Below are 23870 nucleotides of genomic sequence, written 5' to 3' on the forward strand. Positions count from 1 at the left end.
GTGTATGGTTAGCTGCTCAGACTATGGAGTCGGGCTACCTGTGTTTGTATCCTAGCTCTGACATTTATTAGCGCTGTAGCTTCAACAAATGACTTCTCTGGGCCTTACAGTTTCCTACTTCAGGGCAATGTTGAGAGGATACAAGGAGACAATGCAGGACAAGCACTTAGCACAGGGCCTGGCATCTAATAAGTGCTCAGCAGGCGGTAGCTTTTGAGTCAGTGGCTCTCATTGTGGCCCATTATTAATTTAACAAGTTCAAGTCTTACACCAGGAGAATGTTGCTAAGTCTTAGACCCAGACCCTACAATCCAGGATTAGCATAAATAATAAAACACATGATGCCAAAGTCAAGGGTTCTATCCTCATGAAGAAGAGCATGCAGCAAGCTGTTTCATAGTCTCAAGAAACATCCATCAGTTTGAGTAACCTGCACCTGGTCAAAAGAGAGAGGCAGAGAGAATGTGCAGATGTACAATGAAAACCTATTAACAGTAACAGAAAATATCCACAGTATTATCTGCTTATTACCAAGGGGCAGCATTTGCTACAGGGAAGTTTGTGGGTTTGTAGCACAAGTCAGTGTCATGGGTTTATCAGACTTTTGACAATTTTAAAAGTCTAGTATGTCCTTAAACATGTTTTCTCCTAATCTATGTGACTTTTCCTGTGTGTTACTTGCTCACCCTAGGTGTACTAAATTGCTAAGGAGAAACTTAACAATTAAGTGCTGCTGTTAAAGAATGTCTTGAGAACACTGACTCTCTTCCCTTCCTCACACCTTCATCCCACTCCTACTAGAAGAGGATTACCTCCTAGCGATTACAAGTGAGGAGCAAATCCCAACTCAGTCATTATTTCTAGCTGTGTGGTCCTGGGCAAATCACTAACTTCCCTCTGCAGTTAGTTTTCTCATCTGTAAAACAGGGACAACAGTATCTGTCTACCTCATCGGGTTGCAGCAAGGACTAAATGAGATAATGCATCTCAAGCACTTAGCACAGTAAATGGTGCATAGCAGTCAATATACTTGTATAGTCTAAGTCTACAGGATAGCTGAAATCCAGATTTTAAATGTTTCCCTCCATGTTAGTGCACTCTCTAAAGGTTAAAGGGAACAACTGTGTGGAGCTCCTCACTAAAGGTCCTTTCTCTGGGGCCCATGGAGCAGGTACACATATAATCCAGTTCCCACTCTCTTAACTTCTTCCCCATGACTAATGAATGGCTGCAGCGCTGTCAATTTTGTATTCTGGATTTTGGTAAAGAGAAAGGAATAGGTGGCATGTGTAACCTGTGTCATATGTTCCCTTTCACCCACAAATCTTGGTGACCAGTCAGGGAGGCAATGGCTAAAGATCCTGAAGGCGCACCCATTTCTTTGTTAATCGGCAGATTAGAACTATTTATCTGGGCAAATTTAGGAAGGCTGTTTGTCAGTGAGATGAGAGAGAAATAATTTTTGACAAAGTCACATTTCAAAACCTAATGAAATTCTGATGAAACCTAAGGATAAAATAGCTCTGTTGATACCTGGTTAATTCCTAAAATTTATTTCATTTTTATATTCATATAAAAAGACACATCCTAACAAGAGTAAGTATACAAACCCAAGGGAATACCTTTCTAATATCTCTATAACTGAGGCTCACGGAAAGTGCTGCCTAATGCAATAAGTGAAATTGAGTGGCTGGCAACACCTTCGTAAATCAGAACATATCTGCTACAATACACAGCATCTTTAAAAACTGAAAATATCACTATTCTTTCAGTATTTCTGTCTATTTCCAACCAGAATTAGTCCAATCTGCACTAATTTCCAACCAGAATTCTAAAGCATCTTTAATACTTGAAGAAACGTCACAAAATTCTTGCTGTCCACTAAAATACTAATTTTAAAAATAGATTTTATTTTCTAAAATGTGCCAAAGAGCACCTTTTGAAAAGAAAATGAAAGAAGCAGGGGCGCAGTATTATAACGGCAAATAATAATACGGTATCACCTTCAAAAAGTTGGGAACTATAGCTCTACTGAAATAGTTACTACTAGATTTAAAAAACAAAACAAAGTGAAACAAAAAAAAACCCCAAACACTAGATTTCATACCCAATCCAATTTACAAAAATTATGGGCATGAATTAGAATTGCCTTTTTTGCTAATGAATTCAAAAGTATATCTAGAATTACAACAGTACCCTGGAAGACATGTATGTCCAGAATCCTAGATGCAAAATGTTATAAATCACATACAGCTAGCATCATACAGTTTTAAAAACACAGTTTCTGTGGCAAAGAGATTTTTAATATCTTAACTTTTACCTGTGCACTAAACTTTATCAGCACCATATATTGATTTGGAGTAGAGTCTCTGATGATTTTCATTTGTTCAATTACTTCATTAAATGGGGCGACAAACTTCATAAGGTCATGACTGGTCATTGTAGCAGGGACTGTGAGAATACACAGCATGGCACTGCGCCTCACATCTTCTTTTAAGGAGGTCATCTTACTAATAAGACAATAATTAGACTGTCTTGAATAGATGAGGTATGGTTAGTTCAGACATCACTAATTAGACAACTTTTATGTCCAAGAAAATAGGAAAAAATAAAACTTGTAATAGTTCACAAATCAATTTCAACAGCTTGTTATTTTACTTGAAAATACACACTAGATGGGTCAATGCAGACTCCCTTAAACATATCTGCAACAGAGTTTAAGATAAGCTTTAAAATGTTCTGTATTATACCCCCACCGGAATTTTTAATCTGTTAAAAGGCCTGTGACAGTCATAAATCTGCCTTAGGCAGATGCTTATTAGTTATTTTTATTCTCATTACTTTTTGAACAATAATCTGTTATTAGCAAACTTACAGGCACAACTCTAGCTATGGATTTCAGTAAAAGGGTCTAGAAGAGAGAATGACTCTAAATAGAAGAAAGAATTCTAAACTAGGAAAATGGGACTCTTCAAAGATTACAGAATAGGGTGGAAATGGAGCTGAAACTCCTGTAGTGTAATTCACTTTTGAAATGCTGCACATTCACTTCAACAGCTGTGGCCCAAAATGGCTACCTGAATATTCACTTCCCTGTGGGACCCTGACAAACAAACTAGGGTAAGGACAGCCTATATGAGATCAGCTATCAATTAGCCAAGGAGCTGATGGCCCATGTGTAGTTCATCTAGCCAAATGCTTTCTTTCCTTTGACCTCTAGCAGCCTTTGTTTGGACAACAGAAAAGGGAAAAAAGGAGGTGATGAAATTGTCTTGAGTTAAATGAATTCTCAGCAGCTTTAGTAAAGATTTGGTGGGGATATGAGACTATAATGATGTTGTGGATCATTTATAATTTTTCTTATCTTTTTTATCTTCCCCAATCCCCTTTCATGCCCACCTGCAAAAAGAATATTTTCCTAGCTATTTTCTTAAGAGCATCTGCATGTTTCTTTCGTAAGCTTTGAGTCACTCCATGAGATTATAAATGTAGAACATCTAAGAATTCTTTAACATGCAACACATGAAAGTATTTTCCTTTTGAAGCTTAATAGATCCACTTCGCTTCAGAGCAAGAGACTTTTCTCTGCCCTGAGGCAAAAAAAATAGACCAAATCAAAAGAAAAAGGTTTTTCTTACTTTGTCTTGTACAGATGCATAATACCATGAACTATTTCAACTGACGGATTTCCACTGAAGAATGAAATCTGGTCTGGAAGTTGTTTGGATGGAGAATCAGGACTAGCATTTGCACCTTCTTTACTTTGATCTCTACTCTTCTGTGCAGTGGGGGATGCTTCTGAAGACTTTTCTTCTTCCATTGTAGCTTTTAGTTTATCTTTCACAAATCAAAAATAAGCAGATTATAAACTGATAGGAAATATGCTGAAGAACTAACCAGATTAAAATTTTAAGTCAGAAGGATAAACTTTGACAGAGAAACTGTAATATACTACAAAAACTATTTTAACAGAACAGTTGAGTTTGGGGGCATATCAACTTGAAATCTCTCTTTGCTCCATAAAAATCTCATTAACACCCACCAGAAACTTAAGGACGGCTCTTATATTTGGCAGTACTATATTATAAATACCATATATTTGTCAGTTCCATCATGGTCTCTTAAATGGGACACACTGAGCTATTAAATTTGAAAACTTATCCTATCAGTTCTGACCACCCCTGGGCTGGAGATGAGGTACACATCCACCCCTAGCTGGAAAAAGTTGGCAGAGCAGGGGAGGGCACAGCATGTTTATCTGGGTTCATTATCATCTGCCACTGACCTTTATGGTAAGTAGCTCTCTCCCATGGAATAGACTTACCAAACCCGCTTGTTAGGATTAATTTAGAGTATTTGGAGATGTTGAAATGTGGCTTGACAACTTCATATAAGGCACACCAGGGAGCGAAAGATATGTTTGCTAGAGATCAAAGTCATGGGCTCTTTGAACATGTATAAAACAACCAACAAGCAACCAGGAGCTCACATTACAAAAGAAAGTCCAGGGTTTTAGAAAGCATACCTGGGTTGGACTTCATGGTCTCAATGATCACGTCTGTCATTTCTCGACGGCCAAGATGTTGATGTATGATTGCTGCTTTCTCTCCTGGTGACTTCCCTTCTAAACAGGCTACAGCTGAAGCTAGTGTCTTCTTTTTGATTGTCTCATCAGACATTTCCCCAGCTAAAGAACACATGAATGATAAATATCTGATAACAAAACAAGTGCCTTTCTATTCTGGATGAATCCAACAACAGGTTTTCCTTTTCTCTCTGCTGCCCACCCCCAACATGTCTTTGTAGGGTCCATCTCACTCTTCTCTGGGATTCCTGCAGTGCTCAGGAGACAGTCAATAAATATGAGTGCAATAAACTCAGAAATGCAGGGCTGGTCTATGGAAACCATGTACTTTCAAATAAATCAATGAAAGTCAAAGTTTTAAAGAAGGTTCAACAGTGGTTACACCCAGATAAACCAACATTTTAGTAATACCTTACAGCTAAACTCCATGTTGAGCCCCAAAGGAAGGGATCAAGCCCATTAATAAATAAAGCTTTCAAAAACTTTTAGGATTGGCTACTTAAACCTTGAGTTAGCCTGATGCTATAAATCTAGGCCTGAAAAACTGTGATCACTGTGATCACACAAAAAGGATCTTAAAAGAATTTGGATACTCTACTATGATAGCCTTAATATAAGCTCTGTCAAGGCAGGGACCAAACCTGTTTTGCCCATCATATACCACAGTGCCTAAAACACAGTGAAAAAAAAAAAATCTGTTGAATAAGTGAATCAATTACTAACTTATGTAGATGTCCATCTGTGACTAATGTCGACTTACTTGACTTTCAGAACTCAAGAGATGACTTTGTCATTTGGAAGGTGCTCTTAACACACTAAAGCATATCCAACCTTCAATCCACAATTTCAAAGGGCACTTCCTCAGGGAAGTTTCCAGTAACACCTTCCCTATTTGCCCCAACTGCCCTCCTCAAAACAACCAGATCAGAACTCTAAATAATAGTTCTCCAAACTGTTTCTCCTTTCCTTCACAGCACTTACCATGGATGTAATTCTATACTTATTCTGTAATTATGTAATTCATCTGTCTCCTCCACTGAACTGCTGGTGCCATTAAGGCAAGGACCACGTCAGATTCTGACACAACTCAAGCTCCAGTGCCAGCACAAAGTGGGCAGTCAATATGACTCGCAGGTAATTATCTGAGACCCAAGAAACAGAGTCATAGCTGCCTTCCCCATTAAGGAGGCTGTGTGACTGGTGATGTAGAGCTCAGACTCTCAGGTCCAGCTCCCTAAGTCAGAATCCCAGTCTCACCACTTAAACGTAATCCTAGGCAAGTCGTTTAACCACTGGGCTTCGGTTTTCCAGTAAGTAAAAGAGAATACCACCCATGTACTTCATAGGGTTGTTGTAAAGATAAAAAAGGTAACGCACACAAGGTGTTTGGTATGGTGCTGGGTTACAGAAGTGCCCAAATTGTAGTTATAATTAGTATTGTTACAAGGCGTCTAAAGAGGTATTCTTCCAAAGAGAGACAATCTAATTAAACCTGAAATCGTCACTATCGCTGGGGATCTATTCCCTGCCTTCGAGAAGCCCAGAGGAAATCCAAGTGAGACAAACACTTATACAATCGACTCCAAGCCAGGGAGGAGAGGGAGACGCGTCAGGTATAAACAGCTTGCCCGTGGGAAGACATAGGGAGCGAGGTTCCGGGAAGGACTTCCCAGAGATGACATCTGGGAAGGCTTCTTAAGGAAAGACGGATTGAGGGACATCCCAACCTCTTCTCAGCTTTCCCTGAAACAAAAGACCTGGCCGCGGCCTTTCCCCGGGCGGGTATATTGGAAGGGCGAGACTCCCGAGCTCAGGAGCCACCTGCAGGGAAGGCCGGGGGACTCACCGTCGGCGCTGAAGCCGAAGCCGGCGGGGACCGGCGAGCGTTCCGCGAGCTCCAGTCGGATGACAACCAGTGACACACTCATAGGGCAGGTGTTGGCCGGCGTGGGCTCCGGCGGGCTCAGGCGAGGTTGGGAGGCGAGCCGAGAGGCCGGGCGGCCTGTGGCCGGCAGCGCCGCCACCACCTCACCGCCGCCGCCGCCGCCACCACCACCACCACAGCAGCAGCAGCTCCTCGCGCGGCTCTTGGAACCACGACGACCTCCACTTCCGCCTCTCGGCCGCCGTCGCTTACACGAGGGGTCACGTACGCGTACGCCGATTGGACTGGAAGGTGGTCAGGTGACCGGCGCGGCTGCGCGGCGGTGAGCCTGTGCCTTCCGGAAGACTGTCCTAGGAGGTCCGGGAGAAGAGACCCCGAGAGTGTTCCGGGCGCTGGGCTCCCAGGAAGCCGAGTGGTGGGTTTCCTACCAAGCCCGAACTAACCTCTCCCTGCTCGAAAGGCCTCGCCCTCAGCCCACCTCGGTTAGCGGCGAGGGGCCCTCGGCGAGGTCTCCGAGTTGTCCCAGGATTGCACTATGCAGAACGCCCTTGCCTCCTTTGGCGTGTTTGACGCCTCGCTCTAGGTTGCTTTGTAGCAGTCTCCCTTTACAGATATGTACATTGAGGCCAGAAAAGGTGAAGTCGCTTCTCTTGAGGGCCTATGGGGAATAAGGACTCCAATGCTAGGGTTTCTGACGCTATTAAGATTAGGGCGGTGGGTCGTTGAGCGCACTGTGCCGGAGACACATTTGGTCCTAATCCCAACCCCAAGACAAATGACACATGTTCAACTGGGCACTTGGGGACGCTAAGAAAACATCGGTAAATAAGATAAACACAGTTCTTGCCATTACAGAGCGACTTTCATCACCAGATGTGTGATCTGGAACTAGTCATCCTGTAAAATTGGGATATTTTCCCACGGTTGTGAGGATGAAACGAAATATATATAGAGCCACGGCCTCTGTATATATTCTTATTTCCTGAGGTAGTCATTCTTTCCAGTAAGTCAGATTGTCTTTTAGCACAAAGATATTGACAGCCACAGTCAACAATTATATAGCATATACATGAAAAAATGCTATCCTAGGCATATGCTATAACAGTAGCTAACATGTATCACAGCACGTTCTGAGCTTGTGTAGAAATTATGCCTGTGTGTGTGTGTGTGTGTGTAACATGACCATATATTTGTGTAAATATAGCTTGTGACTGTACCCTTTAAAATGTTTCAGTGTACTATGTCAGGATTTCTCAATTTCAGCACTACTGACATTTTGGGTCCTGATAATTCTTTGTGGGTAGGTGTCTTATGCATTGTAGGATATAGATCTACACATGTAAGCCCCACCTGACATTTCCAAATGTCCCCAAATTGCCCTTGGTTGAGAACCAATGATTTAGGTGAAACTGAATATGCTATATGCACATGAGACCTCTTGTGAACTCTTTGTGGTATGTACAGTAGCAGATCACATTTAATGGGATGCTAAAATACTGACTTGAGTGCTTTGGGTACTTTATCTCATAATGGTAATAACTTTATGAGATAGGTACTATGATTATTCCCATTTTACAGAGGAGGAACCTGAGGCTCAGGGAGAATCTTTCCCAGGATCTCATAGTTATTAAGTGGCAGGGCTAGAATTTGAACCCAGGCAATTGATTCCAGAGCCAACATTCTTAATCTCTTTATGAAACCATTTCTTTAATATATACCAGCATACACTGTGTGTGCATATTTTGAAAGCATAAATTAGGTAACAAATTTACACTATCATGCTAATGTCATTCTGAGAGGCAAGGAGAAGACAAATATTCTTAATGTACAGAAGGGTGAACAGTGATGGACAAGTTGGGCATAGTGCTGTTCTTTGTGGCTACCACCACTAAGCCTGTCCTGTTTCCCCCCATTTTCTAATTCATCCAGTTTAGTCATCCTTTCAATGCGTATTTATACTGAGCACATGCTATGCACCTAGGCATAAAACGTGGTCATTGCCTTAGGAGCTTACAATTATAGGAAGAGATAACATGAAATGTTACTGTGGAATAGGGTAAGTGCTCTATTGAAGGTGTGCCGAAGGAGTGATAAAGAAGGGGAGAACCAGAGTCTGCATGGAAAAAGAAAGAAAAGCCTCTATCTACAGAGGTAAACCTGAGGCTTTGATGTAAAAATCAGTGGAAGTTCAGCAGGCAGATAAAGCAGGGAAAAGTGTTCCTGTTGGTGAGCAAAGCAAGTACCAAGGCCTGGAGGTATGAGACTGAATCTTGGAGGGTGCCTAGAACAGAATTGTCATCTGCATTTGGAAGGATAAGCAAGCCATTCGAGGAAGCACTGCCCAATTATCCATTAGCAGCAATATATGGAGGACAGTGCCCTCTGAGGTTTAAGCCAGGCCTTCAGGCCCTTGAGACACTTTTCATCTCTATTAAGCTCTGACATAAAATGTGTTGACAGTTTTACGAGCCTATAAATAAATTTCTCTTTTCATCATAAGCTTTGGCCTTGGCCTAGGAACATAAGTGAAACTGAAAATGCAAATCAACCTAAATTTTTTCATTTCAAAATTCACTCCCAAATTCAGCAAATATCCAATTACATGAGAAACATGTTATAACTATTTTAGAAGATTTACTGCTTAAGATTCCCTTCTGCAGATTTTTATATAGTTGATTAAGTCCTTATAGCACTGAAATGACTCTCCATAAACTCATGGGGCTGTATTAACACCTGGTTTGCTCTAACCTGTTTTTAGTAAGCTTTTTAATTATAGAATTCATGTAAAAAGCTTAAAAGATTTTCATGGAGAAAAGAATGCAAATAGAACTTGCCTGAATTCTTTTATTTTTCCCCAACTTTTAATTTCAAACCTATAGAAAAATTTGAAACCCTATAGAAAAATTGAAAGAACAGTACAATGATCTTCCGTATACCCTTCACCTGGATTCACCATTTATTAACATTTTGCATTTATTATCTCTACACATACACAACACACACAGCTATAAGTGTGTGTGATATATACATATAAAAACATGTATATGTATATATAAAACTAACACATGCATAATTAGTGAATCCAGGTAACAGGTATATGGGAGGTCATTATACTATTCTTTCAGCTTCTCTACAGGTTTGAATCTAGGTGTTGTTACGTGTGTGTGTGTGTGTATGTGAACGTTTTGAAAGTAAGTTTAGAAGAGAGGCAGTGAGGAACAGTTAGGCTACTGCAATGATCTGTGGTGGAAGGGATGATGGTGGTATCATAAGTGCTGATGGCAGTGAAAATGGAGAGAGGTAGAGTTTTCTCATTTGGACAGCTGGGTGGATGGTTGGAGTTCTTTACTGAGCTAAGGAACTTAGGAAAAAAGCAGTAGTCTGGGAGAGGTTAGATACTGAGTTTAATTCCGGATGTGGTTTGAGGTGCTTGTTGGAGATCAGTTGGAGATGTCCAGTTGGCACTCCTGAGCTCCAAGACAGAGATCTGGGTTGGAGGCAGTGAAGATAACACAAGCTATACCCTGTACCTTCTTCTCAGGCAGCTTTGGCCTCAACATGTACATAAGGAGTCTTTTCCAGTCCTCACATCTCCAGTGGGCTTGGAGGGCAGCCATCTGGAAACACGTCTGGTGCAGGCCCCAGGAAGTCCACCGATGGATGCATTCTGGAGGCAGAAACTACAGAGCAGTGATTTTTGACATGGGCGGAGTTCTCATTCCTTCTCCAGGGAAAGTGGCTGCAGGTGAGCTCTTCATTCTGTTTCACTTTCTGAGAGTGGGGTGGGTGGCAGGGGAGTGAAGGGTGGTAAGGGGAGATGGAGAGGAACATTTGAGCAGCAGCGAATCCCACTGGGTAATGCCCTGACTTTTGAATGAAATTCCAAGCACCACTTAGTGGCTGTGTGACTTGGGCAAATTATTCATCTTCTCTGAGTCTTAGTTTCCTCTGAAATTGTGAATGCTAAATTTTTTTTTCAAAATCTTTGATCAAAATTCAGTCTCTTTAAAGCAGTTTTGGCCTTTTCTATCAAGCTCCTCACAATTCTTCCAGAATCTTCCCCTTATTCATTTAAAAAGCCATTCCAACATGTTTGGTATTTGCAAACTCAGCAGCAAAAGCACCCCACTTCTCTGGTACCAAAATCTGTTTTAGTTTGCTAATGCTGCGGAATGCAAAACACCAGAGATGGATAGGCTTTTATAAAACGGGGGTTTATTTCGCTACACAGTTAGTCTTAAGGCCACAAAGTGTCCAAGGTAACACATCAGCAATCGGGTACCTTCACCGGAGGATGGCCAATGGCGTCTGGAAAACCTCTGCTAGCTAGGAAGGCAGCTGGCATCTGCTCCAAAGCTCTGGCCTCAAAATGGCTTTCTCCCAGGATGTTCCTCTCTAGCAAGCTTGCTCCTCTTCAAAACATCACTCACAGCTGCACTCAGTTCCCTCTCTTTGAGTCAGCTCATTTATATGGCTCCACCGATCAAGGCCCACCCTGAATGGGTGGGGCCATGCCTCCATGGGAACATCTCATCAAAATCGTCACCCACAGCTGGGTGGGGCACACTCCAAGCAAATCTAACCAACACCAAAATGTCTGCCCCACAAGACTACAAAGACAATGGCATTTGGGGGACACAATACATTCGAACCGGCACAACAACCTCCCTCTAAACTTCCTATAAGGTCAAAACTCTAGTTTCTTTGATCCTCTCTCGTCTCTTTATCAGCTCCTTCTTGGGTTTACTTTTTTTTCCCTACTCAGTTTGGACTTTTTATTCAACTTACATTAGTTAAATTAGTTTTGGTTTAGAATAGTTAACGTAACAGTGACTTAAACAAGATAGACGTTTATTCCTCTTGCGCATAAAAGCTCAGGTACTTGGTATGCTGCTCCATGGTATCAGTAATTCAGGCTCTTTCTATCTTGTTCTGCTGTGAGTACTCTTTATTTCCAATTTTACCTCATGGTTTGTCTTGGCTGCTCCACTACCTGCCATCTCATTTTCATTCCAGCCAGCAGGAAGGAAAAAGGGCCAAACAGCTGTCCCTATCCTTTTGACTTATGTAGTGGCTGGCAGGCCAGTTCTCCACCCTAAATCAACCCAAGCACAGGTTTTCTATGCCCCTGCTTCTAGCCTTTCCAGATCGTTGAAAAGATTACCCAGTTGTACAGACTGGCTATGTGTGCTGTTTGTTGAGTGCCAACCTCAGCTGATCTGTCAGTGCTATTTGGCAGCCTCTCTATTCCTCCACTCATTCCTCTCCCATTTACACTGGGTCTGGTGCAAACTGTCATCACACTTCCCCAGGATCCTCATCCCTACCCCAAGCCTTCATATTCAGCAGACAACTGAATCTCCTCTTTTACAAAGAACATAAAGTTTGTGAGACAAGAATTTTCTCAACTTTCTAAAGAATATCTTGAGCACCTATTCACTTCTCTCTGCTCCCACTTCCTCTACCCAAGTTTAGGTTCATATCGTCTTTCACCTGAATGATCACAGTAACCTCCTAACTCCTCTCCCTGCCCCCCTGGCTCTGGTTTTACACAGTCCTCCACGCAGCCACCAGAATTACCTTTCTAAAACACAGATCTTGTCCCTTCACTCCCCTGTTTCAAATCCTTAAATGCCTGCACATTGTCGCTGACATCAAGTCCAGGGGCTTTAGCAACGTATTTGGAGCCTCTCACAGTTAGCCCTCAATTGGTGTTCTTGTCCTCATGTCACATCATTTTCCACCCCATGCCCACATTTCAGCTGCCATGGGTTCCTTGATGTTCTCCAAACATGTCAAACACATTTATGCTCCTCTGCCTTTGCAGTTTCTGTTCTCCTCCTGGCAACCACCTTCCTCTGCCTGTTCAAACACTGCTCATACTTTAAATGACAATTTAAATGGGCTGTAACGTAGCAGAATGGCTGGAATCTTGCAAGCTGTCAATGAAACTTGTGTTTTTAGTTATTTTTAACTTAAAGACTTCTCTGACATCCTCCCTGGGCAGAATGCCCCTGGATAGCATGTCCCCATGTTTAGTTAATCCTTTACCAAGGGTGTTTTAGTTAGCATTTGGATACATTTGTGTATCCTCTGCAGGGCTCTTAGAGCCTAGGAGCACAGAACTGGGATTTATTCATTTCATTTTTCTAGTGTCCAGCTCAGAGGTGGGTCAGTCAGTCAGTCATGCATTCAGGAAATGTGTGACAGATGGATGAATGAACAAATAGTGATACAATCTACTTTTTCCTAGTTTTGGTTTTTGCTTTTTTTTTTTTTTTTTAAACTGACATGTCTAATGTTCTTTATTTCAGAGAAACTAAATTAAGGATCAGTTGATAAGCAAATACTACAATTAAGATCACCTCAGATATCATATTTTTACTTATTTTTTTTTTTTTTTACATTTCAGCCAGGGGTTGGCAAACTATGGCCCAGGGGCCCAATCTGACCCACTGTCTGTTTTTGTACGGTCCACAAGCTAAGAATGGTTTTTACATTTTGAAATAGTTGAAAGAAATAAAAAGAAGCATAATATTTTCTGACGTGTGAAAAATATATGAAATTCAGACTTCAATCTTCATAAAGTTTTACTGGAAGAAAGCTATGCCCATTTGCATGTGCTCTAACGACAAAGCTGAGTAGTTGCAACAGGGACCTTATGCAACTCAAAGCCTAAAATATTTACTGCCTGGTCTTTTTAAGAAAAAGTTTGCCCAATTTAAGCTACTAGTTTTTGGTGTTTTTTTTCTGTTTTCATGATCAACACGGTGCTTTATTAATTAATCACTGAATAAATGTAAGGAATTGTCATCTGAATATTGGAAAAACTGAACTATATTTTTAAAATGATCTTAACCAAATACTTCGAATGGGGCCCAGAGAGTTTGCTGCAAGGCAAGGAGTTTAGAGTTCAGCCACGGTACTGTAACTTTAGGGCTGAGTGAACTCTGAGGGTTTTTGGTCTACTTTTCTGTTCCAGCTACTAGTTTTATATTAAAATAGTACACATATGACAAAAAATCCAGAGTTTAACACAATTTAGCACTGTATTCAGGGAGTATGAAGATATAGTCAGACTTTCACATTTTTACCAGTGTGATAGATGAAAATGCTATCTCGTATGTGCTCTTTTTCCTCTCTCTGTTCTTTTAATTTTCATCTTCTTGAATGTCAGCAAAGTTGGGCCTTTTTCCTTCCTTCCTTCCTTCCTCCCTCCCTTCCCCTCTTCTTTCCTTCCTTCCTTCCCTCCCTCCGTCCTTGTATATTTATTGATCATTCCGTTTTCTTCTTCTGTGCCCATTTTTTTCTTACTGATTTGCAACAATAACCTTTTGTTTGTTATATCCTTTGGGAAGATTTTCTCCCTTTCTGTGGCTTGTCTTTAATCATGTTCATAACATTTTTGGTGTTTGTTTTTATTTTTTTTTTGTCACACCCATGTTTTCAGTTTTGATGCAATCAACATCTGTGTTTTTCTTCATGGCTTGAGATTGAGTCTTATTTAAGAAAGCCTTTCCTTCTTCAAGGTAATAAAGTTGTTCTATATATTTTTTCTATAGTTTTAGAGTTCTGTTTTTCTTAATTTGGTATTTAATCCACTGAGAATTTATTTTTGTGATGGTGGGAAATCGGGACTTAACTTAAAAATTTTCCATATTGAAACCCAACTATGCTAACCTCATATTTTTGAATAGTCAGTACTAAAAGGGTATAAAACACAAAGGTAAGTTTCCTGCTGCCACCTCCACCCCACCCTGGTTTGTTCCACACTTTAGTCATCATCACTGTGCAAAGTTTCTTGTTTATCCTTCAAAAAATGATATGTGCGTGTGCATGTGTGTATAAAAATATAAACTGGATCATACTCTACAAACTGTTCCATATCTTTCTCTTTTTTTAACTCAGTAGACTATTTTGGCAACTTTTTCATGTCATCAGGTATAGGCTGAGGTCAGGGGTGAGCAAACTTTTTCCATAAAGGGCTAGATAGTAAACATTTTAGGTTTTGCAGGCCATCTGGTGTCTGTCACAACTACTGAGCTCTGCTGTTGTAGTGAGAAAGCAGCCATAGACAACAGTCAACTAATGAGTGTGGTCGTGTTCCAATAAAACTTTATTTACAAAAACAGATGGGAGACAGATTTGGCCTATGGGCTGTACTTCGCCAACCCTTGGTCTAGCTGTGTAGTATTCCATTATATGGATATACCATGAATGATTGAACAAGTCCTCTATTAATAGACGTTAAAAAATTTTTTATTACAAGTAATTCTGCACAATCTTGTAATCCTGGCTTACTTTTATAAATACATCTGTGAGAGAAATTCCTAGAAGTGCAATTGCTAGGTCAATGTATGCCATTTAAAATTTTGTCAGAAATTGCCAAATTTCTTTTCATAGAGGTTATATCAGTTTACACTCCCATCAACAATATATGAGAGTGCCTGTTTTTTCACATGCTTGCCAAACCTGGGCCTGTAAAAAATGCTGTATACTTCAGATTAGCTCTAAAATTAAAGTATTATTATTATTTGGATTGAGTTTAAAAAGACTTTCTGTTCTCAAAGGACATACTCCAAATTGCTAACACTGGTTATTTTTTCCTGAAGAACAGGATTGCTTGTCATTTGTCCAGAACCTTTTTAATGGACAGACACTACTTTCATAATCATAAAAAACAATAAAGCCATTTTCATTTCAAAACAAAAGGTATGTATTATGTCTCAGATATATAATTATGAATTGTATATACATTTTTGCCTGCTAGCAGCTATATTATAGAAAGAAAAAACAACCCTACCAAAGTGTTCCCAGTATTACACAAAAGCTGATTCATCCACTGCCTTAGTTCTATGCTGATAGAAAATTTCGTTATTCTACAAAGACAGCATTCCCCGAATGAATGTTTCAGTGTACCAGCTCCACTGCCTTAAAGAATTACTATAGCTTTTAAAATGAAGGGCTTCTTTACCAAACATCAGAATCTGACTTATTGCCTCATCCATTTCCTTACTATGTAGTCAGGACCCTGTAAAGTACCTAATGTAAATGACCCAGCTGATGAGAAACCAAGGAAGAAAATTCATAATGCAATGTCCAGGGTCACCTCAAGGACGGGGTAAGGACCTTTGCTTGGCGGCAGTGTCCTCTCAGTCACACACATTTCTATCACTATTCCTTTGGATGTCTCAGTCTGAGGTACTGCATTTCCTGAATTTCCCCAAATTCCCAATAGAACTCACCCTGGCACCACAGTGATGTCACAGGAACTGGTATGGTAATTCTCCTAAGCTTCCCAAACCTCAGTCATTTGTCAACTGTATTTCACTTATTACATATTCCACTTCCTATAGAATGGGAGGTGCAGAATCATATCCCTTCTGGAACTATACTGAAGGCCTTGATCATGGGTGGGGAAAAGGGACCCTGGATGAAATTTATGAGAGGAGAGACAACAACAGAGGAGTTCTTACAAGAATTTGGGAGACTGTGCTCTGAAATGGTGAGTAATAAACATTCCTGTATTGCTGTATTATTCTCTCTGCCTTGTGAAGTGACTGAAGCACTCATCTGTTAAGCTGGTTAAACTGCAAATAAAGAAGTAAAAACCTAATAACCCATTATACATTTTTGAGCTATTTCTCCCATCCCCAGCTACTCAATTTTTTTTTTTCTGTTTTGGCATCATTTTATTTGTTTTATTAATTTTCTAGTCCCAAAACCATTCTCAGATGATTCCGTTAAAAAGAGGTGGGATATTTGCCATTTTTCATGAAAGTAATGATAGAAGATAGGTCATTAATCTAGGAGGAGAGTAGAAAAAGATCACTCATACCTTATTATAATCAATATAACTTATTCTATAATTGCCTTTTTGTGTACCAAAGTCAGTCTTTCCTTTTTTAAAATTTCTTTTTAAAAAAGAAAATGGTTATTTCCCTAGGAGAAAGTTCAAAACACAGAATTTTCCAGAGGTTTATTATTTTCACAAACTTCATGTAGAACCTGGTCCCAGCTACTCAATTTTAACTCAATATATGAATAAATAAAAATACCCTTTACTGAGTTCCCTCTAGCAGATGTTGTACATCTGAGACCCAGGAGCCATCCGCATGATGGCTTAATCAAAAAGTTTATTTAAAGCAATAATATTATTGAAAATTTTTTCAATATATGCTAAGCTTTTACATATATTAACACATGCAACCCTCACAGACACCTTTCTAAAATATAAAGTATTGTCATAAACCTTGAAAACATGATACTAAGTGAAAGAAGCCAGTCGCAAAAAAACCACATATTGTTTGATTCTATTTATAGGAAATGTCTAGAATAGGCAAATCCACAGAGACAGAGAGATTAGTGGTTACCTAGGGCTGGGGATGTTGGGGAGAAATGGGAAGTGACTGCTAATGGGTATAGGGTTTTTTTTTATGGTGATGAAAATGTTCTAAAATCGAATGTGGTGATGGTTGCTCAACTATGTGAATATACTAAAAATCACTGAATTGTACACTTTAAATGGGTCATTTCAATAGTATATAAATTATATCTCAACAATGCTATTATAAAAATATATATAATAGTAAACTTGCCTTCGCAAATTTCAAAACATATGACAAAATAAGAGTTTTCACAACCAAGATGAACTGAATTTTAAAGCAAAAAATTGCTCAGAAATTGAAGTTCATAATGGTGATCCTGAGACAATACAAAATCTTTAAATTCCTTCTGGATCATTACAGAGCAGATTACATCTACTTAATATACTTTTAGAATTTAATGTGTTCTCTGTGGTGTTCTGCTTTTTTAAAATTGGCAAGCCATGAGAGAAATAAAGAATGCACTTAACCGGTATATTGATACAAACCGCTCCATTTCCTAGCCATTGTAGCTCTAATTCTAAGTAACTTTTAAAACATTATCTGCAAAGTTCAAAACTAGGGCTGAGGGGTCAGCTCCTTCAGGCAGTAAGCCAGTGGTCTGTGCTGTACAACCAGGCAGCAGTGGGAAGCCAAGAACAGATTGTTTTTCTGTTACTCTTACCCCTGATGACTGGTTCTGCTTTCCCCTCTCCCACTGCCAGGCAGAGACCTCCGTGCCAGTGGACTCGTTTTGGTCTCTGCTCACCTGTGAACAAGTTGCAAAGCCGTTCCCAGTGATGACTGAGGCCATAACTTGGATTCGGGCGAAAGGCCTTCGGACTGCACTCTTGACCAATAATTTTTATCTTCCTAATGGGAAAAGCTTTTTGCCCCTGGACCGGAAACAATTTGATGTGGTAAGCTTGAAGCGGTCCCAAGCTATCGAAACAGGGTCTCCGTCACAACAGATTATGAGAAGGATGCTTTCCTCTGCCCATTCATCCATGGATTGCCAATTCAGTATAACTGGGAAACATCTCACCAAATGTACCGAGAGACCTTACTGCTTCTGGAATTCATGGGGGGAGATTTCTCTGGTAACTAGAGTGTTGTATATTTCATTAACAGAGCTCTGTTTCTTTCCATTCTTGGGAGAGGTACTTTGGTTTGATTCCAGAAAGTGGCATGTTTCTTGTACTTTAGGCCTGGATCTATCTATTCCTATGTGTATTTATGCCCCTAATTGGACCAGGGAGATTAAAAGAAAAGTCTTCAATTCTGGCTACAATCAGTATGACTTGCAAATTTATAAGGTACAGATGCTCAGGCTTCTTTCCCTGGAAATTTCAGTTGAGTAGCTCTTGGTGGGATGTGGGCCTGTGTATTTCTGAAAAGCTCCACAGATGAGTCTGATATCAGAACCCCTGAAATACAGACTTAAGATTCTATTTGTGATTTCTTGCTGTTGCTTGCCTGAGTCATGCTACCTTAAGAAGGAGGCTTTCCCTCTGTCTTCCTGTAACAAATCCTTGGTAAACTAAAAATGTTTTTATTCACTGGCCCTTGTTTCCACAACTCCTGGTTTGACTAGAAGGTAATAGAAACCTTAAACAGGTTAATACTGTCAGGTGCAAAAGAGAATGAAAAGAGAAGGCCAGGGATCTTACCAAGCTTAAATCTTAAGAAATTTCTTCCCTTCCTCAAAACGTAATTCACCTTGTGAGAAGCCCCATGCCCCTGAGTTCACTCCTCTTTTGTCCTTTGTCTCAACTGGAGTAGCTGTGCTGCTTTCCTCCACCATGATACACTGATTGGTTTCTGAAATGCCCTGCTTCTCTGCTATTCACTGTTGATGTTTTTGTGAGGAGGAGCTTCTTGGTCGTCTTTTAGCTCGCTCAGATCCTTAGGAGACAAGGAATAAAAGGATAGAGGTGGACATCTGTTTACTTGCAGACCTTGGATCATTCGAAGAGTGAGTCAGGGCTTTTGTTCTATTCTTAGGGGAGACCAGAGGGTACTGGTTATAGGCCTATATGGCTGTCTTAGGCCCACCCTATAGGAGAGTAAGCCCTGGACCACATGAGAGGGGACTTCCAGGAGGTTACTGGATCAGAGCTAGCCTGCCTCTGAGACAGCCTTTTCAGGGTGCTCCTGAACCCTCAGCAAACATCCCTGGTTCCAACTGGATAGATGGCTGCAGCAAGGCTGTCAGGTTGCGGGAGCTCTTAGCATGAAATAACAGTGTCTTCATTGCTGATTACTAACAGTCTGTAAGTCAGCCCTCCCATGGGAGTTAGTTGTGTAAAGTATGGTATTTTTTGTTTGTTTGTTTTTTAACCTCTGAAATGTAGACAGTAAGGTCATATTTATTTCTGCGGCAGTAAACAGTGCCTTCTTTCTGGAAAAAAAAGTGAAATACTTCCCATAAAGCTGAGATGTGCAGCTTTTCTTCTGCTCGGTGTAGCCACAATATCTAACACTACCAAATGCTTTGTCATTTTGGAACTCATTTAAGCTTAAGTTTCCCAAAAACCACTGAGATAGGTAGGACAGCTACTCTTATTTCCATTTTATAGGCAATTGGACTCAGACCCACTGGGTCTTTGCTGTTTGCAGAAGGTCACAGGGTCTGAACCAGAACTTGGGTTCTCTGAGTTTGCCCCCAGGTTGTAGCTGAGTATTTTCAAAACACTCAACTTAAAAAGGCAACAGTCTTATTATAAAATCGAGGGTTAATTAGGTTCACATAGTGCTCTTGAGTTATGACTTGGTTTAACAAATCTCAACTGTCCTCTTCTGTTCAAACAATATACCGCCATGCATTTACTAGAGTTCCACCTCTTAGGGACATTCATCCCTTGTTCCTGTCCTTCCACCAGGTCGTGGAATCCTGCCTAGAGGGGATCTGTAAGCCAGACCCCAGGATATACGAGTTGTGCCTGGAGCAGCTTGGTGTGCAGCCCTCTGAGTCCATCTTTCTTGACGACCTTGGACCGAATCTAAAAGCAGCGGCCAGCCTTGGTCTTCACACCGTGAAGGTAACGGTCATGATGAGGGTCATTAACAGTCCCAGTTTGTTTAACCCCCACTGTGTACCAGGCACTGGGGTAGGTGTTTCTCTGCAGTCCTTTTACAGTCATGGTTGTAGTTTTCTTTAATGGTTTTTCCCCTCATGTGGCCATAGCCCCCTCATTTTTTATTAATTATGAAATCTATATAACTAGCTGCTTGTGTTTTCAGTGGGATGCAAGGCAGATCAAACGTGGTAAGAGGCAGTTTGAGAAAAGAGATAAACAAGATGATTAAGGCAGGTTTAAGACATTTGGGGTGACGTTCAGACTTCTGGCCACATGGGCCACCCCACCATCATGACTTTGAAGCCTGAGAAGCCAGGTGAGAGGGAGTCTTGGTCCAGCTCTCCATGTTTGGATTTTATTATTAAGCTGATGGGTCTGTAAGGACTGGGTGGATGTAGCACTACAATCTTCTGCCCTCTCAGTGTGAGGGAGTAGTATGGACTCTATAATAATTTTTTTTTAACTTTTTATTTTGAAATACTTTCAAACTTACTGGACAGTTACAAAAATAATATGAACCCCATAAAGAGAACTCCAACATACATACCCCTTGTGCTGGTTTGAATCTATTATGTCCCCCACAAAAGCCATGCTCTTTAATGCAATCTTGTGGGGGCAGACTTTTGATTAGGGTGGAACCTTTTTTTTAAATTCAGTTTTATTGAGATATATTCACCTACCATACAATCATCCATGGTATACAATCAATTGTTGACAGTACCATCATATAGTTGTGCATTCATCACCCAGGGTAGAACCTTTTGATTGAATCTTTCCATGGAGATGTGACCCACCCAACTGTAGGTGAGACATTTGATTAGATCATTTCCATGGAGGTGTGACCCTGCCCATTCTGGGTGGGACTTAATGAGATCACTGGAGTTCTTAAGAGAGCTGAGAGCCCACACAAACCTAAATTCTTGGAGACACTGGGAAATGCAGACAGAAGGATGTCTGGAGATACTAAGCTAAGAGATGAAGCCCAGAGTTTGCCCCAGAGAAGCTAAGAGAGGACTCCCAGATGCTTACAGAGAAATGCCCCAGGAGAACCAAGCAGAGAACCGAGAGAGAGAAGCTAAGAGACAAGCCCAGAGACATTTTGGAGAAAGCCATTTTGAAACCAGAACCCGGGAGCAAAGAACCAGCAGACACCAGCCTCGTACCTTCCTAGCTGACAGAAGTGTTCTGAATGCCACTGGCCTTTCTTCAGTGAAGGTATCCTCTTGTTGATACCTTAGTCTGGATACTTTTATGGCCTGAGAACTGTGTATTTATAACCTAATAAATCCCCATTGTAAAAGCCAGTCCATTTCGGGTATTTTGCATTCTGATAGCAACAGCAAACCAGGAGACCCCTATTTCCCAGATGCCAGATTCACCAATTTTAACATTTCACTACATTGCTGTATCATTCGATCTATCCATCCATCTATTTCTCTGAGTGTCTATCTACTTATCAGTCCATTTTCTGAACACTTGAATATAGGTTGTGTACATCATGTGCCTTGAACACTTAATTCTGCCATGAACATTTCCTAAGAACAAGGATATTCACTTGTGTAATCAACTTAAATGTAGTTATCATGTTCAAGAAACTTAACAGTGATATAAAGCTTACATTCCAAATTTCCAATTTATTCTTATGTCCTAATAATGTCCTTTTGAGCCTTCTTTCCCCCCTTGCTAGATCCCATCCAGGATTATGTATTGCTTTAATTATCATAGTCTCTCAAGTTGCTCCTTTGTAAAAAAAAATTGTGGTAACATATATACAGCATAAACTTTTCCATCTCAACCACTCCCATGGATACCATTCAGTGAGATTCATCACATTCACAATATTGTGGTACCCTCACCACCTGCTTACTGAAACTTCCCATTTTCCCAAACAGTAACTCTACACACTTTATGCATTAACTCTCCATTCCCTCTGTTCCCTGCCCTGGCAACCTGTACTCTAATTTCTGTCTCTATATGAGTTTGCATATTCTCCAATATTTTCTTTGTAGTTACCATGGGGTTAAATTTAACATCCTAAATCTATAACAATCTCGTTTGCTTTGATACCAACTTTCCTTCAATAGTATGCACAAACTATGTTCCTATACCCATCCATTCCCCCCGCCTTTATGTAGTTGTTGTCACAAATTACAAGTTTGTATGTTATGAGTCCAAACCTACTGATTTATCATTACATCTTACGCATTTGCCTTTTAGATCCTGTAGGAAGTAAAAAGTGGAGTTTCAAATGAAAAATTCAATAGTACTGATATTTCTGTTTGCCCATGTTATTAAGGATGTCATAAGGACATCCTTATTTCCTTCTGTGTTTTTGGTTTAGTGTCCTTTCCTTTCAACCTGCAGAACTCTCTTTAGCATCTCTTGTAAGGGCTGATCTAATGATGACAAACTCCCTCAGCTTTTTATCTGGGAATGTCTTAATTCCTCCCTTACTTATTTTTTTCAGCAGTTTTATTGACATATATGCACATATCATACAATCCATCCAAAGTATATGATCACTTTTTGGTTCACAGAATCATCAGATAGTTAATGCATCCCTCACCACGATCAATTTTAGAACATTTTCATTATTAAAACAAAAACAACAACAAAAACAACCCACAAAAACAAAACCCAACACATCCCATAATCCTTATCCCCTGCTTATTAATGACCCTTAGCGTTGGTGTGGTACATTTGTTACTGCTGATGGAAGAATATTAAAACGTTACTGTTAACTATAGTCCGTTTAGTCCATAGTTTGCAGTAGATGCATTTTCCCCATATACCACTCTATTATTAACTCCTTGTAACGGTGACATACATTTGTTCTAGTTCATGAAAGAATGTTTTTATATTTGTACTATTAATCACAGGATTCACTGTGTTATACAGTCCCTGTTTTTAACTTCTAGCTTTCATTCTAGTGACATACTCTACTCTAAACCTCCCCTTTCAACCACAATCACCCACATAATTCAGTGCTGTTATTTACACTCATCATATTGTGGTACCATCACCTCTGTTTCCAAACATTTAAATTCATCCTACTTATAAATTCTGTACATGTTAAGTATCTGCTCCCCATTCTCTACCCACATTCTATTTCCTGGTGACCTACAGTCTAGATTTTAACTCTTAGTTTACTTATGATTAGCTCATGTTAGTGAGATCATAGACATTTGTCCTTTTGCGTCTAACTTATTTCACTCAAAATAACATCCTCAAGGTTAATCTATGTTGTTGCATGCTTTAGGACTTCATTCCTTCTTACTGCTGAATAATATTCCATCATATGTATATACCACATTTTTTTTTATCCTTTCATCAGTTGATGGACACTTGGATGGTTTCCGTCTTTTGGCAATTGTGAATAATGATGCTATGAACATCGTTGTGCAAATGTGTGTTCATGTTCTGCTTTTAGTTCTTCTGAGTATATACCTAGTAATGAGATTGCTGGATCATATGGCAGTTTATATTTAGCTTCCTGAGGAACTGCCAAACTGCCTTCCAAAGTGGCTGCACCATTCTACATTCCCACCAGCAGTGAATAAGTGTTCCTATTTCTCCATATCTTCTCCAACACTTGTAGTTTTCTGTTTTTTTGATAATGGCCATTCTAATAGGTGTGAAACAATATCTCATTGTGGTTTTGATTTGCAATTTCCTGGTAGCTAGTGATGTTGAACATCTTTTCATGTGCTTTTTAGCCATTTGTGTTTCCTCTTTAGAAAAATGTCTATCAAGTCTTCTGCCCATTTTTAAATTGGGTTGTCTTTTTATTGTTGAGTTGTAGGCTTTCTTTATATATTCTGGATATTAAACCATTATTGGATATGTGTCTTCCAAATATTTTCTCCTATTGACTAGGCTGCCTTTTCCCCTTTCTGGTAAAGTCCTTTGATGCACAAAAGTATTCAATTTTGTGGAGGGTCCCATTTATATAATTT

At 40.0% G+C, this 23870-nt stretch overlaps 2 protein-coding genes across 4 annotated transcripts in view; one reads left to right on the plus strand and one right to left on the minus strand.

Moving 5' to 3' along the window:
- The window catches only part of LOC119519206 (BRCA1 associated protein), a 31461-nt gene extending 24764 nt beyond the window's left edge, over positions 1 to 6697 (minus strand). Inside the window, exons 1-4 of the mRNA XM_037816756.1 lie at positions 6432 to 6697; positions 4526 to 4687; positions 3639 to 3837; positions 2321 to 2510 (exon numbers count right to left, since the gene is read on the minus strand). Of these exons, the coding sequence (XP_037672684.1) occupies positions 2321 to 2510; positions 3639 to 3837; positions 4526 to 4687; positions 6432 to 6513 (633 nt within the window). The 5' untranslated portion in view covers positions 6514 to 6697. The remainder of the gene's footprint in view (positions 1 to 2320; positions 2511 to 3638; positions 3838 to 4525; positions 4688 to 6431) is intronic.
- A 52-nt stretch (positions 6698 to 6749) lies between these two features.
- ACAD10 (acyl-CoA dehydrogenase family member 10) overlaps positions 6750 to 23870 on the plus strand; it is a 59713-nt gene continuing 42592 nt past the window's right edge. For 2 of the 3 annotated variants that reach the window (XM_037816753.1, XM_037816755.1), the window contains exons 1-5: positions 6750 to 6885; positions 10012 to 10215; positions 15827 to 15975; positions 17560 to 17754; positions 19717 to 19875. In XM_037816753.1, the coding sequence (XP_037672681.1) occupies positions 10029 to 10215; positions 15827 to 15975; positions 17560 to 17754; positions 19717 to 19875 (690 nt within the window). In that variant the 5' untranslated portion in view covers positions 6750 to 6885; positions 10012 to 10028. The remainder of the gene's footprint in view (positions 6886 to 10011; positions 10216 to 15826; positions 15976 to 17559; positions 17755 to 19716; positions 19876 to 23870) is intronic. The other variant, XM_037816754.1, reaches the window with a different exon arrangement.

The sequence above is a fragment of the Choloepus didactylus genome, chromosome 23, assembly GCF_015220235.1.
Source record: "Choloepus didactylus isolate mChoDid1 chromosome 23, mChoDid1.pri, whole genome shotgun sequence".
In the NCBI taxonomy this organism is placed as follows: Eukaryota; Metazoa; Chordata; class Mammalia; order Pilosa; family Megalonychidae; genus Choloepus; species Choloepus didactylus.